Below are 20391 nucleotides of genomic sequence, written 5' to 3' on the forward strand. Positions count from 1 at the left end.
TCGAGGTAGGGGAAGACTGACACCCCTGACCTGCGCAAATAAGCTGCGACCACTGCCCTCACTTTTGTAAACACCCGAGGGGTGCTGGTAAGGCCGAAGGGGAGCAACGGCAAACTGAAAATGCTCCTGGCCTAACGTGAACCGCAGGTAACGCCGGTGGCCCGGCAGGACGGGGATGTGAAAATATGTGTCCTGCAAGTCCAACGCTACCATCCAGTCTCCAGGGTTGAGGGCAGCCAAGACCTGAGCAAGAGTCAGCATTTTGAACTTCTCCTTCCAGAGGAAGCTACTGACGTCCCGGAGGTCCAAAATAGGACGCAGACCCCCTTTGTCCTTCATGGGGACCAGAAAGTAGTGGGTATAACAACCACTCCCTACTTCCGGTCCAGGAACGCACTCAATGGCCCCCTTGGCCAAGAGGGCCATGACTTCCTGTCGGAGAAGAGCCAAGTGATCCCCCGACATGCGGTGGCACCGAGGTGGCATGGCAGGAGGGGAGGACTGAAAGGGAAGGGTAACCGTGGTAGATTATCTGCAGCACCCATTTGTCTGATGTAATCTCGCGCCAGTGAGGGAGGTGGTGGCGGATCCTGCCACCCACCGGCGTGGGGTGCTCCCCGAAGCTCAGATTAGGAAGGTTTGGAGGCGGAAGCAGCATTGGTGGAGGTGGACGGACCCGCATGCTGGTGCCCCGACCCCGCGGAAAGCGCGACCCCGGCCGCGCTGGTTCTGCACAGGCTTAGGGGACGGGCCTGACTGCCTCTACATTGGCTGCGAAAGGAACAAAAACCAAGAGAGGCCCAAGGACTTGGCCATAGCCCGCAAATCCTTAAAGCGCTCCATGGCACTGTCAGCCCTGTCGCCAAACAGGCGGGTGCCATCAAAGGGCATGTCCATGAGTGAGCTTTGGACCGAACGCAACCAGGCGTGACGTCGCAACCCCACAGTTGTAGAAATCGCCCTGCCCAATGAGTCAGCGGTGTCCAACCCACACCTAATCGCGAACTTAGCCACAGGACATCCTGCACCTCCTCAGGACACGGAGGCAACACCTGAGCAACGGCATCCCACACCGCTTGGGAGTAGCGGTCCAACAAGCAGGCGGTGTTCACCGACCGCAGCCCTAAGCTGGACGAAGAGAACAACCGCTTCCCAAACTGGTCCAGCCGTTTAGAGTCCTTATCAGGCAGGGCCGTAGGAAAAGCACTCTGACGTCGAGGCCTGAATGACCAGGCTCTCAGGCGTAGAGTGAGTAGTCAAAAAGGCGGGGTCACCAGGCGCCGATCGGTGGTGCCTGGCGTCATATAAGGGAAGCAACGGCTCCGACGAAGTAGACGCCATCTGGAGCACCTCGGTGAGGAGGTTGGTCTTGAGGGCCACTGTGGGGAGGTCAAGATTGAGGGCCTTGGCTGCCCGACGGAGGACCATCGTGTAGGATGCCCCTTCCTCCATCATAAGCAGGGGGAGGCAAACCCTGGGTCAGAGGAGGCATCGAGGTTGCCTGCCTCCTCCAAGTTGTCCACCCAATCCTGCTCGTTGAGTCACATTGGTGGGCAAGAGGGTCCTCGGACCCTTCCCAGTCTTCATCCGCCTCTGGCGTAGAAGGAGCCGGTCGCGGTGGCAAAGCCCGGAGCCGCAGAAGGGACGAACGGCGTCGGGAACGGCAGGGGTCAGACCAGCGCTGTCTCCCAATGCGGATCCCAGGCCGGAACAAAATGGTCCTGGAACCGGGGCAAGGGAGGAATAAACTGCACCCAGTGTGGCGCTGAGGGCGGCGCCGGGGCCGCCGCACCTCGTGGCGCCGGAGCCACTGGCGCAGGATCCTGTAGCGCTGGCGGCGGAGCTGCCGGGCCAACAGGATCTGGACCCGGGACCGTGGGGTCCGAAGGCGCGGCGCCGGGAGCCCGAGGCCTAAAAAGGCGGTCCATGGTAGCAAGGAATTCTTGCACCTGTTCGGGAGTCGCCGACGGACCCGGGTATGGCGGGTAGGCCGTGGGACTCCCAGGTTCCAGGGGAGCCACCGGGGCGAAGCCCCTGTCCCCTGCGTCCACCTCCGGGGAGCGACAGGGGGACGTCGGAGAGCGAACACGCTTCTTCGACTTCTTTTTATGGCGTCGCTTAACGGAATCCGAAGGCGGAGACTTGGAGCCAGAAGAGCGACAGCTCTGGTCCCGCGAGCGGTCCCGGGAACGGCCCCTGGACCCGGAGCGGTGGCGTGACCAGTGCCGGACCTCCAGCAACTTCCTACGCCAATCCCGCAAGGCCTTGGGGGTTATGGCTTGACAATCCCAGCAGTCCCGGGAGTCGTGGGCAGTCTCCAAGGAGTAGAGGCAAACATCGTGGGGGTCCGCCACCGACATATTCCGGCGACAGACCCCACAGGACTTAAAGCCGGGCATCCCTACGTGCACCAGGAGAAAAGAGAGGAGACAAAAAGTCTCAAAATAGTCAAAAAGTGACTAAGGTACGTGCTCAATCCGGATCTGCGCTTGCTGGCGCGGAAAAAGAAAGAACTGATGTCAACGCGCATGGGTGGTGCCTAAGAACTCTCCATGGCGTCATCTCGGCGCTTACGACGCCTGGGACGGACGCGGACCTGCACAACGCCACCTACTGATGCGCAGGGGTACTGCTAAGAAAAACTTTCCGGATACAGTCTGACGCCTGGGGATATTCTAAGGTAAGGAATCTATCACTAATGTGTCTCTTTCAGATTACCAGCTACTGTGAAGAGAAGATATTTGACGGAAGGAATTCGTTTAGCTTTCTGAGGTCCAGAATGTGTCACCAATCTCCTGTTTTCTTGAAGAAGAGGGAAAAACGGGAGTAGAAACCATTTCCTTTTGAGCAAATGGAACCTTATCTCTTGCTCCTTTTTTAAGCATTGTGAGGGCCTCCCTTTTCAATAGGTACTGAAAAGGGAATACGTTTTCCTTGGTGGAGTGTTTGGTAGCCTTTCTAAAAACTCCAGGGTACGGCCATAAGTAACTAGGTCTAATACCCATCTGTCAGATGTGAGGTTTCTCTTCTGATGCAGGTAGTTGGAGATGTTTGCACCTACAGGGTGTGATGAAGATGATGCAGCTGGTACTTTATTGATGTTACTTTTTGCGGCCCATATCCCGGCTCGGTGGCTTTCTGTCAGGACCATGTCCCAGTATAACCCGCTGTGGTTGGTTGACGATATCCCTGTTGATAGGCAGGTCTAAATTGGGGCTGGAAGGTTTGGTATGGTTGGGAGCGATGGTAACCCCCCCCCCCCCCCCCTGTATGTCGAGAAACCTCATCCGCGTGCCCCCGCCAAAGAGGGAACTTCCTGTACTGGAGAGTGCTGAAAATGTGTCTGTCAGTATCAGTCTTGACGGCTAAGAGGGTATCATACATATTCTTACCAAATAGTTTATCCCCATCACAGGCCATTTCAAGGATCCTACACTGAACTTCAGGCCTAAATGAGGTTGGTCAAGCCATCCTTGATATCGTAAAACTGCTGCGCCCGCAAGCTGGCGGAATCCAGTGGCGACGATGTCTATTGCAAACACTTACTTCTGTGGAGGTACGCTCGCCTTCTTGCAATATTTTCTTGGCCTCAGATCTTTTATCTTCAGGTAATAAGTCGATGAGGGAACCAATGTCCGACCACATTTGTCGAACAAAGTGGCCCATTATAGCCAGGGAGTTGGCTGTATGAACAGTAATGGCTGACATGTAGGAAAGAAAATCTCTTGCCAATATTCTCTAAGCTTCGTCCTTCTTCGTCTGGAGGCACTGATGTAGGTGCAGATGGGTTTTTGGAGAGTGGCTTGAGAAATTAGAGTCCGGTTTGGGGTGTCCTGTGAGGCAAGCAGGGTAATCCTCTGGAGACCTGTACTTTTAATCAATACGAGGCATGCTAGACAAAACAATAGCAGTTTTTTTTTTGATTTTCACACCATCTTGCCAGATGTTGTCTATCATAGGTATAGACCAAACTGATTTCCTTGTTTGTTATTGAAAGACAAAGAAAAGTCAGACTTTTTGACAGAGAAGGGGAGGTGAAATTGCATAGTCACCCTAGCCACTAAGTTATAAAAACATCGGTTGTCTTCTGGAGGGTGCTGAGGGGGTGGCGATGGATTAGGTATGATGTGTAGTCCCAATCATCTGGTGGAGGCTGAGGTTGGGAATCTTGCCGCCTTCTCTGTCATCATCAGATAACGATGGATTGTCTCTCAGCGGTAGAGGAATGTGAGGAACTGGCGTCGTCTTAGGAGTGAGAGGTGGTGGAATTGGTGGGGCTAGTAGAGAAGTAAGCAAAGGTGGGACAACAGGTTATTTCGCATGAGGGTCATGTGAGAAAGTGCCATCTTTCTTGCATGGTATGCCCCCACTTTTTGCTGAATTGCTGAATGTACTTTGACTGAGTGTGCCCTGGACTCCTGCCAATCAGGTGCCCAGGGCCTATGTTCCTTCCCTAAAACACAAAACCCAAATTGGCAAACCCTGGCCACATGTCAGCCCCTGGTAAATGGTACCCTAGGTACCAAGGGCCTTGTGACCAGGGAAGGCCTCTGAGGGCTGCAGCACTCATTGTGCCACCTTAGAGGCCCTGCACCCTTACACACACACACTGCCCTTGCAGGCTGAGTGTCTGGGTACAAGACAAAACAAAGAGTCGACATGGCACACATCCCTGTGTGCTATGCCCACCACTTACACTGCCATGGCATACATCAGCCACCCCTCTAGCTGGGTGCCCTCCTGCTCCTGTGCCCACACCTAATGGTGTGGGCACAGGAGCAGGAGCCCTGTGCCCCTACAGTACCCAGGTCCATTCCTGGGCACTGTAAGTGCAGTGCTGCCATTTAAAAGTATATGGTGCTGGGAGCTCGTCAAACACGAACTCCACAGCACCATAATGGCAACACTGAAGACTGAGAAGTTTAATATCAAACTTCTCAGCACATTAAACCCACACTGATGCATGTCGTATTTAATGTACCAAGCACCACAGAGGGCATCTTAGAGATGCCCCCTGAAACCAAACCTATAATCCACGTCTGTTCTGAGGCTGCCACACAGCAGACATGTTGCTGGACCCCTGGGTAGGAGAGCCCCTGCTCTCCTGGGTCTGCAACAATGCACATCCTGGGCATGGTGCTAAATCTCCTCCCCAGGATGGGCAGGGGGAAGTTTCAAAGGCATGTCGCCTCTGTGAGCTTCCCCAGGCCACTGCTACCCCCCACTCTGGCGGGAAGCTTGGCCGAAAACCCCAAATAAGGACAGGGGATGCGCCAGCCTGCCAACCCCACCCCTCAGGTGGGGGAGGCGAGGTGAAGCACATCTCCGGGCTCTTGCCATCTTGAAGATGGGAAGCCCTGCCCAATCAGGACTAGGCTACTGCCCCCCTCCCACAGGAGAGAGGCAGGATAGGGGGTGTACCCACCCCAGGACAGGGACCCATTGGTCCCTGCCCTTCACCTACCTGTAATACCCCTAAATCTAGTATTTAGGGGCACCCTAAACCTTCCTTCCCCAGATTCCAGATTTCGAAATCCGAAGAAGAGCTAGAAGAAAGAAGACCTGCCCTGCAGCTGCTAAGAAGAGGAAGACCCCAACTGCTTTGGCCCCAGCCCTACTGGCCTGTCGACCCACGAACCTGCTCCTGCTCCAACCCGGCATCTCTTGTGGCCAGCAACCTCACAAACACCGGAGAACCTGGCTACCTTTTGACTCTAAGCCCCCTGGGACTCCCATAAGTAGGTGCTCTACTCAAAATCTACTTCTAATCCCTGGCAGCAGCCCGGAACCGCGAACCCAGCACACTCTGCACCCGCCAAGCCTGGCCTGTGCCGGAGTGAACAAAGACCACGAGGACGACCCCACGGCAACCGTGACCCCGAGTCCAGCACCCAAGGACCTCCCTCGACACTCCTGAAGAAGCCTGCAGCCTCAGAACCAGGTGCCCCCCCCAACCGCGATCAACAGAGGGTAAGATTTCCCGACACCAAAAGGCACCCCTGAACCCGGCGCCCCGCGGCTCCCTTTGCCCAATCCCAGGGTACCTACCTATCCTCCAACTACCCAACTTACCTCTCGAAGTGGTGGTGGCACCTGAAGAATCTTCGTCCCCGAGCTTGCAGTCTTTTTCTAAACTGGAGATTTCCCATTGAAATCAATTGAGCGCCCGAAGGCTCAAAAGCACCCTGCACCCAGCCGCCCGAGTGGCCCTGGCAGTGCAACCTCTACACCTATCTACTTCCCCACTTGCCCTGAGTAAGTGACCAGGAGCCCAGCTCCCACAGCCGCGTGGCCTGCTAGTCAGCAGCCACCAACCAAGGCCCCCCCTACTTCTGATAGGATAACATTGGGCCTAACTCTCTCTGCACCCGGCCGCCCTTGTGCCGCTGAGGGTGAACCAACTGTACCTACCTGACCCTGGGAGACCCCCGAGTGTATGCCCAGAACCTTAACTCTGCCAGTCGAGTACTTACCTTTAAACCAATAACTCAATTTTCTCCATAGGGTAACATTGACTGGCTTTTCCTGAAATTTCTTCGAAGTGTGGACTTTTCAAAACTTAAAATATTCACCAAAAATCAGCCGAGTAACGAAAACACTCACATGCTCTTAGGTGAGCTCCCAGTGCTGGATCTTGGTGCCCAGCACTGACTCTGAAAAATACTTACAACTGTACTTACCAGTAACCAAATTTTCTCCCATAGGAAATCATTGACTGTTTCTCTGTGAAATTTCTTCTAAGTGTCCATTTCTGCAATCTTTAAATATTCTTTAAAAATCGTATAATATCTGAAAACGTAATTACTTACCTGTTTTGGATAAAGGTCCCAGTACTGAGTCTAGGCACCCAGTACTGGATTACAAAAGTAATGATAACATACTATACCTGCAACTTGAATTTTCTGCCATAGGGAATCATTGACTTTTCTATGAAATATTTTCTAAGCGTCAACTTTTAAAATAGCAAAATATTGTCTAAAAATCATCACAGTAATTAAGTCTACTTTTATCACTTGATTCCAAGTACTGAATCTAGTATCCAGTCCTGGAATTCTAAAAGTAATCTTAAAAGTAATCTGTTGCAAATAACTTGAAACTTCAATTGAACTCAATGCATTATTGTGTTTAAAATTGTGTTGCCTATTGCAACCACTTGTAACTTTCTACAAAAGTCAATTGCATATTGCAAAAGTATTTATATAAAGCATCTACTTCTGAGAAAGTATATTTTAATACCTATCGTTGGTTCTAAAATTAAACAAGCATATATTTTGTATATATAAACCATTGGCCTAGAGTTCAGTTATTGAGTGTGTGACCATTTGCTGGCTGAGTGTGTGCAACAAATGCTTTACACTGCCCTCTGATACTACCTTACTGCTCGACCAAGCTACCACTTTAGAGAATAAGGTTATCTCTAACTTTAGCCTCTGCCAACCCTCTGGGGACTGTGGACTCTGTACACCCTGTACCTATTTGGGAACAGTATATACAGAGCCACTTTCCCACAGGTCAGGAAACTGCTTTCTATAATCCATATGCAAAAAGAACAATGGACAGAACGCAGAACAATGTCATACATTCCCCCCAGTACAGTGATCTGGGACTAAAGCCATTGTTTTTTTGCTCCCCATGCCATTCCAGTTTGAACCCAGCCATATGGAAATCAGTCTTGACCCTGCGCCCAATGTTAACAGTCCAGCCCGAAATGCCAGTCCAGGTCCTCCCTGGACTGGAAGGATCAATTGATGTCTCTCCGCACCATTTAACAAACTTGGCCCACATACCAGAATAGACAGATTTGGTGTCTTCTGGCTGATAGAATATCATCCACCACAACCGGTGAGAGAGAGCTCAGGTTGCCCCGTTCAATCTTCAGGCATGAAGGTGCAGGCACTGGAGGTGGGGGTGTAGAACCTGCCCCAGCGAGAGGAGGTCTGCCCTGAAAGGGAGACAGAGCGGAGGGTACGATGAGAGGTGAAGGAGGTCTGTGTACCACACCCTTCTAGGCCAATCTGGGGCGATCAATAGGACATGGGTACAGTCTGGGCGAATCTTCCTCAGAAACCAAAGAATCAAGGGTATGGAAGGGAATGCATAAAGAAGCTGTGCGCTTCAATCTAACTGAAAAGCGTCTCCCAACGCCCCCGCATCGGATACTGGAGACTACAGAACTACAGCAATGCACGTTTACGTGAGTGGCAACAGGTCTACTGAGGAAACCCCCACAGCTTGAAAATGTGATGGACCACCCCCGGATGAAGAAGCCACTCATGATCGGCCGAGTATTGCAGACTAAGACTGTCCACACGCACATTCAGCACCCCGGCAAGATGATTTGCAATTACACAAATCTGATGGCCCTTAGCCAAGGACCACAATCGCAGGACCACAATCGCAGAGCCTCTGTGCAGAGACGAAAAAAACCCTACTTCTCTGGAAGAACGGCCTTGAGAGCCAAACGTATTGCCCGCAATTCTAGAAGATTGAGGCGAAGCAATCTCTCCTCTGGAGACCAAAGGACCTTTTTCTCCAGATCCCCCAGATGAGCACCCCACCTCGGAGTGGAGGCATCCGTTATCACTGTGGCAACCGGAGAAGGAGGTTGAAACGGCTTTCCTTGAGATAGGTTGCCTGGAACACTCCACCATAACAGCCCCGCTGCAGTGCCTCTGGTGATTCTGACCACCTCCCTGAGATTCCTATTGTGTTGAAACCACTGCCTGCAGAGGCACCACTGGAGGGCCTCATGTGCCAGTGTGCATGGTTGACCAACAGTATGCAGGAAGCGAACAGACTGAGCAGGCGCAGAACCTTCAGGACTGGAACAGCCGCTTCATCTTGAAACATTGGAATCATAGCTTGGATGTCTAGAATCTCCTGAGGAGGCGGGCAAGCACGACTCACAGTAGTGTCCAGTACTGCCACTCTGAACAGGTTACGCTGAGAGGGCACTAGGTGAGATTTGGGTACCTTTATCGAATAAACCCAAGTCGAACAACAGCAGTATTGTTACTTGCAGATGATGCAGCACCACCTCAGGCGACTTCGCCTTGAGCAGCCAGACGTCCAGAGAGGGGAAAACAGGAATCCCTGACCTTCTAGGATGTACAGCCACCACCGCCATCACCTTTGTGAAGACCCGTGGTGAGGATGTAAGACCGAACGGAAGGACCACAAACTGTTAGTGTTGAAACCCGACCGTAAAACATAGATACTTCTGATGCGACTCCAGAATGGGAATGTGAAAGTACGCATCCTGTAAATCGATCAACACCATTTAGTGTTCCTGCTGCAGAGCGAGTAGAACCTGAGTTAAGGTCAACATCTTGAATTTGAGGTAGAAATTCAAGACTCTGAGGTCTAGGATAGGTCTCAATTGTCCGTCCTTCTTGGGGATCAGGAAATACCGGGAGTAGCATCCCTGACCCTTTTTCAGCACTGGAACAACCTTAATCGCACCTTTCTGTAGCAAGGACAGAACCTCTTGTTGCAGGAGCAACAGAAGGTCCTTGGAACACCAACCCTGGTGGGGGAGAAAGGAGGGGGAAGCTCCTGGAAAGGAAGGGCATACCCATTTTCTACAAGATTCAAAACCCAAAGATCTGATATAACAGATTTCCAATTTTGTAGAAAATGGGACACCCGGCCTCCCAAGGGTCCACCATGTTCTAAGATGGGGGATCTAGAGCTGCTTCCATGCAGAGCCAGCCGGGGGAACAGGAGAAGACTTGTTGACGAGCAGATCCACGCAGAAGACCTCTTTCCTTCTCTCTGTGTGTTCCATACAATGGGTTCTGTTGCTGCTGCTTTCTGGCTCGAAATGGAGCAGCCTTTCCAAAGGCCCGAAATCTTCGCTATCCAAAACCCTTAGGCTGAGATTGCAAACCTGGAGATCTAGCGGTAGCTCTACTATCTTTAAAACACTGTAAGCTGAGTCCGCCTTGGTCCCAAAGAGTCTAGAGCCTTCAAACGGAAGATCCAGCAGTGTGGACTGAACATCTAAAGAGAAATCGGATCCTCTCAGCCAGGCATGCCTTCAGGTTGCCACCCATGAACCCATCACCCTAGCAACAGAGTCAGCCATGTCAAGTCTGGACTGAATAACCTGATGGGCCACAGCTTGAGTGTTCAACAGTGAAGTGGCCTTGGACATCCGCTGGCAGTTTAGGAATAACATCCTTAGCCGAGCCCATCAATGCATGGATGCATCATCCTAGCAGGTACGTAGCATTAGTCGACTTCAAAGCCATACTGGCTGTTGAGAATACCTTTTTAGCCGACCGTTCCAGTTTTTTTGGAGTCCCTATCTCCAGGAGTGTGTGGAAAGGAACCTGAAGACTGTTTCGATGAACATGAAGCTTGAACTTTGTATCGCCTTGCCACCGTTCTGGAAACAGCTGGGGCAGACATAGGCTTTTGCCATACTTCCAGAAATCCGTCAAGACTTCATTGAACAGAAGACAAGGTTCCATCACTGAAGGAGAGTGACGAACCTCTGTCAGAATGTTCGATTTGACCTCTGCAGTGGGCAACTGCAAACCCAGATCCTAGAAAAAACGCTATAAGTCGACGGCACGGAAAAAAGGCAACTGACGTCAGCACAAGGTCTTCTTATGGCTCCGATGACGTCACGCGGAGTCGCGAGAGGAGCCGTACCATTGGGACGTCCTTGTCGACGTGGGAGAGCTATGAAAAACATTTCTGTGGGAATGCTGTGCAAGGGGTAATTCAAAAGGTGAGGAATATACAGGCAGATGTATCCATCAGAATATCTTGCTTTGAAGAAAAACAGCAGAGTTCAGGGAGACTACCTTTACACACGATATGCTGTGAAAATCTGAGAGACTCAGCCTCTCTTGGGAATGCTCTAGAGCTGCTAACGTCTGATTGGCTACAGGTCAAGCTTGGTCGTTTAAAAAAAGAGACAGATAGGCTATTACACGTATGACCTATTGCAATTATAGCCTATGATAGCTATACATACTGCTTTACTATGGTACCGTGGGACTCCCACTTTGACTACGGGGAATGAGTCAAGCATGTGAATCTATGAAAGATTCAATACTGGATAAAAAAGTTACTTTGCCTTTGGTAACGCCTTATCTGGTAGAGACTCTTTCTAGATGCTCATTCCTTACAATAGAATATTCCCCTGATGTCAAGACTGGATCAGGAATTTTTGAGTAGTACCTCTGCGAACCGGTACATGGCGTTGATTGGCTCTGAGTTGACACACTATCAGTCACTTTTCGTTACATTTCTGTGCCAGAAGTACAAAGCCACAACAGAATGCTGGTGTACCAGTGTGCAGGCACTAAGGCCCTACAGGGACATTATTAGATGGAAAAAAGTTGTTCACATTAGTAGGGAGGATGGCATCTGCAGCTAGATCGTCTCTACCAGATAAGGCATTATGAAAGGTAAGTAACTTGTTCATCTGACAGAGACGTCCAGCAGCAGTTTCCTTACCTTAGAATAGATACCCAAACAATAACACCCCGAAGGTGGGTCTGCAAACAAATTCAGACGAGGAAGTCCTGGAAGACTGGACAGGCAAAATGCCCATCACAACGGACCTGTCAAGGCACTGCTTGGCAAACGTGTGCAAACAGCTTATGTTGCCTCCTGACAGATGTCCAGGACAGCGACAACATGAGCTAATGCAGTGGCTGCAGCCTTGGCTCCGGTGGAAAGAGCCTGCAAGCCCAAAGGGTGTTGCTGTCCAGCCAGAGCATTGCAGACAGTAACGCAGAGTAGAATCCACACAGCTTTGACTTTCTTTGCTCCAGCGAACCCAATGAAGAGTTGATTGTCCACCTGGTGTTCTTTAGTACTATGCAGAACGATAATGCACTTTTTGGGTCAAGGCTACCTCTCCTGGCCAATGCAATGGACTGTAGAAAGGCTGTTTTGATGATCAAAAGACAAACTACAGCTATGCATGGGTTCAACAGGCAAGTACATCAAAAACTTCAAGACTACGTTCAGGTTCCTTTGAGACGTGATGAAGGGTTTCGGAGGAAATGTATTGCAGTCCTTTTAGGTAATAAGTCACAACAGGTGAAATGAACAGGGGAAGCTGATCCGGCAATGGCAAGAAAGCAGACATAGCCAAAAGATACCCTTCAACTATGTCCAAAGTAAAGCATTGCTGGGCTAACGATCCAACAACTAACAACACCTCGGACAAGGCTGCAGAGAGGGGTTCAACATTCTTGGTAGTACACCAAGCTACAAACTTGTCACATCAACAGTCGTATACTGTTTTCGGTGAAGGAAGCCTGGCTGCCAGAATGTAAAATTATGTTTGAGTGGGGGTCTCTCCAGCACCAGGACATTCTGGGAGGCGCTGAGCAGACCCAGGCTCAAGTTCCACAGCTGATGCATGGGAGAGGGGCCTAGAACTATGGGGTCATTCCAGCGCATCGTCGGAAGACTTGGCCCGGTGCTTACGTTTTTAGATTCTTTGTGGGACTTAGCCGACATTGACTTAGAGCGCAATGATGAGCACCGGAAACGGTTCCACAACCGGGCCTTGAACCGTTAACCGGACCTAGACCTGAAACGTGATGGAGTTGACTGGCATAGAACGACCTGGAGCTTCAGGGAACGCTCCCAAATTACCTTTGTATTCATGCAGTTGCAGTCGGGACAGGCTTTGGAGTTGCCCCGGCTCCAGGCATCAGACGCAAACCAAGTGTGTCACAGACATCTGTCTGTGACAAGAACCACAGGGTTCAAACCACACAGGTTTTTTGGGGGGCATTCCTCACATACTGGGAGTAAAAAGCTCAAAAGGAGTAGACAAAAAATGTTGAAAAAGAAGTCCAAAAAGTGGATTGAGGTAGCTCTCTCTGGATCGGTGTTGAAAATGCGAAAAAAAAAAAGAACTGGATGTCAGCGGGCTAGGGTGGCACCTACATAGGCATTATGCACATCACATCCGGAGTGGACTACGCTGATGTGGAGCCATTCGACATAACCTACCAGCATGCAGAGGTACTGCTTGAATATTTCCACATCCAGTCGGAAGCCAGGAGAATATTCCAAGGTAAGGAATCTGCAGATAGAATGCTCCATAAGATGTGTTTCGTATATATAACAAAAACTTTAAAAAGATTTGAGGTCTTGCAGTGGTTTGGTCTGGAAGATAAGAATACATCAAAAGGGAAGGAACCCTTCCTTATTAGACAATCTGATTTACATAATCTACAAATAAAATCTTGACCAATCAGGTGAAAGTGCAAGTTTTGTGTAGGAGTTCTGTTAAAAGGAGTCTACCTGTGAGTCCAAGGCATCCAACTCTTGCACTGCCATGGGATAGTTGTCGAGATACTTGTCCTTGTCCTTCTTGCTGATTGTGTAAAAGCCTTCACTGCGAGCACAGCCTGTAGCATGCTCCCTCAGACCGTCCTGAGATTTCCTCCTTCTCTTCGGGTTTGCGATATTGGTAAGTAGAGGAAGTGGGTTAAGGAAAGAGAAACCAAAGTGTGCATGCCAAATGACAGAAGAACAACTATCTGTACATTGACATCCATTTTATGTGCTACAATTCGTTTAAAACAGTAAAAGAAAATTCTACATTACCCAGGCTTAAACTCTTTCAAAGACAAAGTCAATTTGGTAAAATCAGGAGAACAAAACACAAGTGCGAAAGGATGTGTAAGCAGTGAGATGCAAAGTAAAAGCAAATGAAGGTTTTGTGCCATGGAAAGGGGAAAAAACGCTACTGTAGGAAAGTGCCCCTTTTTCATATGGTCACCCCTACTTTTTTCCTGGTATCTGATGCAATTTTGACTGGAGTGCACTGGGTTCCTGCTAACCAGGTCTCCAGTGCTATTTACCTAAAACAAGGTAACTGCTCAATTGTACCCCAATTGGCAAGACTTAAAGAACCTCTGAAAGTCCCTAGTAAATGGTATCCCAGGTACCTAGGGCATGGGTACTAAAGAAGGGGGTCCCTAAGAGCTGCAGCGTGTATTGTGCCACAATAAGGGACCCACCATCAAACTGATGCAGACTGCCATTGTAGGCTATGTGAAACGGTGCAAACAAGTTTGAAAACATGATATGGCACACACCCTTTTTGCGATGCGCCCAGACACGCAATATATGTAAGTCACTCCTACAGCAGGCCTTTTACCCCTAAGGCAGGGTGCACTATATTACATGTGAGGACATATCAGTGATATGCTCCTGTGCAGTCTAGTTCAGTTACTAGAGAGTACAAGTCAACGGGAAAGCCATCTTAAGTACATGTACTGGGCACTGGTCATTACCAGCTACATGATAGCTTTTCTGAAACCTGTGGTGTTTGGTATCAAATACCTTGTCTTAATAAATCCATACTGATGCCAGTAGTGGATTTATTGAAAAACCTACGAGTATCTAGTGTGCTGGCTGATCAATATCCTCCAGCCTGCCACCAGACATGTTTCTGACCCCCAGCAGGTGAGAGCCCACACTCTCCCTTGGCCAGTAACAATTCCTGTTCCGGAGGAAGGTGCTCACTCCCCCTCCAGCAGGACGACTATTGATTTAGCATATCAAGGCATGGGGGTTCAAAGCCCCAGCCACAGCCACCTTTTATATGCAACCCCGACTCCCTCCCCCAGACCTGGGTGATGCCACCCATTGCCTGTGGCCCATTTGGCACCAGGACAGGTGGGAAATTAGCTATGCAAGTAGGTGTGTTGCACCACCAGACTAGTCACACCCCTAAGGTGGCCTGCCTGTTATGATCCACGAAAGAAGGGTTCCACAATATTGATTTCAGGGGGGGGGGGGGGGGGGGGGAATTAGGAACAGTGGGACAGGGTTATAACCACTCCCCACAGGAAGTGGTAATATAGGGGGTGTCATGACCCCAAGGGTAAGTAGCCCATTGGCTACTACCCTTCACTCCCCTTAATACCCCTAAATTCAGTATTTACGCGGCCCCCTGAAACCAGAAACTCAGATTTGAGTAACTACCAAAGATGAGGACAAAGAATAGCAGAAGAACTTAAGAACAGAGGATTAGATGTGGACTTTGGTTCCAAACCCTGCCATCTCTTACCCAATCGCTCAGACCCGACCCATCCTGCAGCTGTGCCTCTTCTAAATGGCTCGGGAGGCAGCCAGCTCTTCATCAACCAGATGGCATTTCCCTTGAAGTGGAGGAGTCACTTTCCTACAGCCACCTACTAGGATGTCCGATGCACCAATTTGCTGAGCACCGGGCTCACCGATGCAGCAGCCACCCAGGAAGAGGTCACCGTGCTGCTGGCGGTCAGGTCCATCTCCTCACCAAGTATGGAGACACCAGGACCTGTCCTACAACAATACCCGGGGTACCGGAGCCTGTTGCAAGCACCAAGGCTTGTTTGTGTTCAATTCGAACACCACCACCGCCGCCAAAACCGACTTGCATGTTTGAGAGACGTCACCAGAGGCCAGCTCCACGCCAGAAATCATCTTGCGGTCTTTCTTCTCCCTCTTCTGCCAGGGCACGGAGAACCGCGGGAGCCTCAAACTGGAGGACTGCCGGACAAAACACCCATGCACTGGAGCCCCCCAGCCCTAGTCCATTGAAGCCCAGGAAAGGTAAAACTGAACTCTTGCTGCTTTCTAAGACCTTGGCCTCCACTTACACAAAAGTCCAGAAGAACAGTCATTTAAGCCGTTTGCAAGTGACCCTATGTCAAATCTGACAGCTGTCATTTTCTACTATAAAATGTGATAATGTCTTAAGTAATTACACGATTACAAAGTTCTTGGTGTCTAAACTTCTTTAAAAAATGAATTTTTTAAATTGTCTTGAGTTTCTTCTTAAGTGTGTCTCATTTATTGACAATGCTTGTACAACAAATGCTCAACACTACCCTCTGAAAAGCCTAAACGGCTCGCCCACATTACCACAAAAGAGGACATCTGGGATGATTAATTTAAGCCTTGTAAGCAGGGAGGATCGTCTGGACTTTCAACAGTGTACCTCATTTTGGTACACTACATAAAAACCCAGTTTCCTACATTGGTGGATTAGCGGTGGGGTATAAAACTTTACATTTGCTGATACCACTTGTTCAACAGGTGATTCCACAAAGAAACCCACAATTTACTTTAGTTAAAAACATTCTTCACAAATTTTCAAATTTAGATTTTTTCCAAATTTTTCTAATCTGAACTGTTATGGCCTTGAATTAAGCCCCCCCCCATCCATTGTATTAACATTTTGAAAACTTATACTAGTAGTTGGGCCTTAAAAGTATGTTTTAGAATTTTTGTTGATGTTCTAAAAAGGTCCCAACTACAGTAAAACATGTCAACCTCAGAGGAAAGAGTCGATTAACTCAACCTGACCCCCTACCTGCAAATTAGCGCGAAACAGTTAAAGGACCACTGCAAGGTTTGCAAAATTGCAACTGAGTCTAAATAAACCTTCAGGGGTTGCTTACTGAGTTTGATAGAGCCCACTGAGGGATACAGGGGCAAGTGTCACCATGGTGACTGAAAAACGGATATCCTCAGAGCAGTACTTGGCTGGACAAACTTATCAAGTCACCAATGCTGATAACCACACCAAGGTTCAGCCTTTGTCTATGGTCAACTTAGACTGAGGAGGGGTTACTGGCAAAAAGAAGGTGGTTGTGTCCTCTGCAATTCCTGTTAAATGTCTGCTAGGAAATGATCCGGAGATCTAAGCATGGGCTGAGGTATCGCTAAGATCCCATACAGCCATGCTAACGATACCTGAATGAGGGTGTGCAAAAACAAGAGCAGAGTAAAGTCCAGGGTGAAAAAGTGGAATTGGAGCCTAGAACAATGGCCCAATAATCCAAGAGAAAGTCAAGGCTGGGAAACCAACTTCTGAGCAGCCACAAACTCAGGTTCCCTCTCCACAGGGAGCAGACCTGTCGGCCCCAGAGGGAACTGAGCCCCAGGAACTTGGGCCTCACACAGCAGAGCTCATAGGCCCAGAGGGACCCTCTGGGGAAGAGCTGTGCCAGGGACAGCAAAACGTGTCCCATTCTTTAAAGCCTGAGATAGCAAGCTCCAGCACAGGAAAAGGGAGATGTCAGTGGCTACCACAGGACCAACTGGGAGAAGGGGCTCCTGTATACTGAGGCCAGAGAACCCAAACATGGTGCCACTAGGAGAGTGGTAGTACCTCAGCAAAACAAAGTTCTTACTCTCATTGGCACAGGACATCCCTTTTGCTGGGCATCTCGGCCAGGCAAAGAGTTGGGGTAGGCTAGTTGCCTACCTCTACTGGCCAAACATGTCCCACAAGGTGAAGGAGTTTTGCAACTTGTGTGGATTGTCAAGCCAGTGGCAAATCAGGTAACCACCCAAAGGCCCCCTTAATTCCACTTCCAGTGGTTGGGGTTCCCTTTGAAAGGGCAGGAACAGGCATAGTTGGTTCCCTTTCGGCCCTCCCACAGCATAAGGACACAGATTTATACTGGTGGTAGTGGATAAATCCACCAGGTATCCTAAAGCAATTCAGATTAGGACTATCACTGCTACGGCAGTTGCCAGGGCCCTATTCAGTATCTTTACTAGAGTGGGCTTTCCTAATGAGGCGTCATAGGCAGTAACTTCATGTCTGGCTACGTAAAAGCCATGTGGCCTTCATGTAAGGTGATATATAAATTTACCACACCGCGTCATCCACAAACCAATGGTTTAGTTGAGAGATTCAACAAAACCATGAAAGGTATGATAATTGGACTCCCCTGAAAAACTCAGAAGGAGATGGGATGTCCTTTTGTCATGCCTGCTTTTCGCCTACAGAGAAGTGCCACAGAAAGCAGTGGGCTTTAGTCCCTTTAAGCTTCTGTTTGGTCATCCTGTGAGAGGACCACTAAGTCTACTCAAAAAAAGCTGGTAGAGAACTCTCATAGAGCCCAAGCTAGATATTGTGGACTAAGTGCTTGCCTTAAGTTAAAGAATGGCTGAGTACATAGGTAAAGCAACTAAAAACCTTGACGCCAGCCAAGAGCTCTGGTATGGCCAAAAGGCTGCACTGGTGGAGTTTCAACCGAGGCAGAAGGTATGGGTGTTTGAGCCTCTGGCTCCTAGGGTCCTCCAGGACAAATGGAGTGGTCCCTACCATATCCTTGAGGTAAACTGAGGTCACCTATTTGGTTGACCTAGGCACTTGCAGGGGCCCTTTGCAGGGTCACCCATGTGGACTCTATCGAGGAGTCAATGCTGTCACCAATACAGATGCGCACCCTACCCAAAAAGCTGATGAATTTACAGGTTGGGTGCAGCCACATTTCTCAGTTCTTTTGGTTTGACATCAGGGTACTGGCAGAGTGGTCTGACCCAAGGAACAAAAGAGAAATCAGCATTATCAGCGTATCAGCCCCAGATGGACATTACCAATTTACTGTAATGCCATTTGGATCAAAGAATGCACCTGCCACCTTCCAAAGGTTGGTGAACTAAGTCCCTGCTAGGTTGGAGTCTTTAGGACAGCATATCTTGTTGATATTGCTGTATATAGCTCCACGTGGCAGAATCACCTGGTGCACTTTGGCAAGGTCCTTGAGGAGCTGCAGTGCAGGCCTCACTATCAAGTAAACCAAGTGCCAGATATGGCAGGGATTGGATGTAAACATGGACCACCATGTAGGTGGAGGCCAAGTTCAACCTTTACAGCCCAAGATCCAAACTACTGTGAACTGAGTACTCTAACAACCCAGGCTCAAGTCAGGGCATTCCTTGACTTGACGGGGTACTACAAGAGTTAGGTGGAGGGGTATGCTTCTATTGTTACACCCCTCGCAGAGTTGACCTCCAAGAAGCAACCAAATTAGATAAACTGGACAATGAGCTGTCAAAAGGCTTTTGACACACTGAAGGAAGCAATGTGCTCAGCGATTATTCTAAGCCGTTCATTGTACAGACTGATGCCTCTGAACATGGGATAGGAGTGGTCATATCCCAGGCCAACGATGAAAGCTATGGCCAGCCTGTGGCTTTCATGAACAGGAGGTTGCTTCTCAGAGAACAGCATTGGAGTGCCATTGAGAGGGAAGCCTTTGATGTGGTTTGGTCCCTGATGAAGCAGAGAGAATACCAGTTTGGTACTCACTTCCTTGTACAAACTGACCACTTAGATGGATGATGCAAATGAAAGGTGAAAACCACAACCTTTTGAGGTGGTCCATATCCCTACAGGGAATAGACTTTACAGTGGAGCACAAATCTGGGACTGATCATGCCAATGCAGATGGCATTTCCAGGTTTTGCCACTTGGAAGATTAAGATTCTTGGGAAAGGTTAGTCTCATTCTCTTACGTTTGGGGGCTGTGAGGAGTGGGGTGGGTGGGGAAGTTGGGTAGGAACATGCCCCTTTTTGACATGATCACCCCCACTTTTTGCCTGGTATTTGATGCAATTCTGACTGAAGTGCACTGGGTTCGTGCTAAACAGGTCCCCAGTGTCCGTGCTCTTTCCCTAAAACAAGTGAATTGTTCAGTTGTACCCCAAAAGTCCTTTAGCACCTCTGTAAGTCTCCAATAAAAGGTATCCCAGGTACAAAGGGCATGGGTACTAAAGAACAAGTTACTTACCTTCGGTAATGCATTATCTGGCAGAGACTATCTAGCTGCAGATTCCTTACCTTTGAATTTCCCAGGCGTCAGGCTGGATTCGGAAACCTTTGCTGAGCAATACCCCTTGTGCCCACTGTCGGGTGGCTCCATTCAGCTCCACGTGACGTTGTCGGTAGCGTCTGTTATGACGTTGAGGTACCTATATAGGCGTCACCCAGGCGGGCGAATGTCAGTCGTTTAGTGTTTTCCATGCCAGAAGCGTACAGCCACAAAGTAACTGACGTAGTCGTGTGCAAAACTAGGACCCTGAAAACGGGAGTAACCCTATCCTTACAACATTAGTCCGCAAAGTGGGGAGGCATGGGTGGAGCTGTAAGGAAGCTAGATAGAGTCTCTACCAGATAATGCGTTACAAAAGGTAAGTAACTTGTTCTTCTGATAGAGACTTCTAGCTGCAGATTTCATATCTATGAATCAGATACCCAAGCCATACCATCATGGCAGTGGGTTGTGGACCAATACCTTATACTAGGAAGTCCTGCAGGACGTAACAGGCAAAATGCCCGTATCTCTGGACCGGACTGTCCAGGCAGTAGTGTTTGGCAAACATGTGCAAGGTTGCCCACATAGCTGCCTGACAGATGTCAAGGATTGGAACACCCTGAGCCAAGGCTGGTGGAATGGGTCCTTATTACCTCAGGAGGCTGCTTCTTAGCCATGGCACAGCAGATCTTAATGCAGAGACCGACCCAGTGAGAGATGGTCCTTTTCTGTACTGCCCGCCCATTCTTAACTCCCATCTACCCCACAAAGAGTTGGTCGTCCACCCGGAACTCTTTTG

General features: G+C 49.4%; 1 protein-coding gene across 4 annotated transcripts in view; it reads right to left on the reverse strand.

Annotated features, from left to right (window-relative positions):
• SETD1A (SET domain containing 1A, histone lysine methyltransferase) overlaps positions 1-20391 on the reverse strand; it is a 1055844-nt gene that overhangs the window by 203300 nt on the left and 832153 nt on the right. For all 4 annotated transcript variants that reach the window (XM_085618738.1, XM_085618739.1, XM_085618737.1 and 1 more), the window contains exon 16: positions 13285-13457. In XM_085618738.1, coding sequence (XP_085474864.1) covers positions 13285-13457 — 173 coding nt within the window. The remainder of the gene's footprint in view (positions 1-13284; positions 13458-20391) is intronic.

The sequence above is a fragment of the Triturus cristatus genome, chromosome 7 (assembly GCF_964204655.1).
Source record: "Triturus cristatus chromosome 7, aTriCri1.1, whole genome shotgun sequence".
Classification (NCBI taxonomy): Eukaryota; Metazoa; Chordata; class Amphibia; order Caudata; family Salamandridae; genus Triturus; species Triturus cristatus.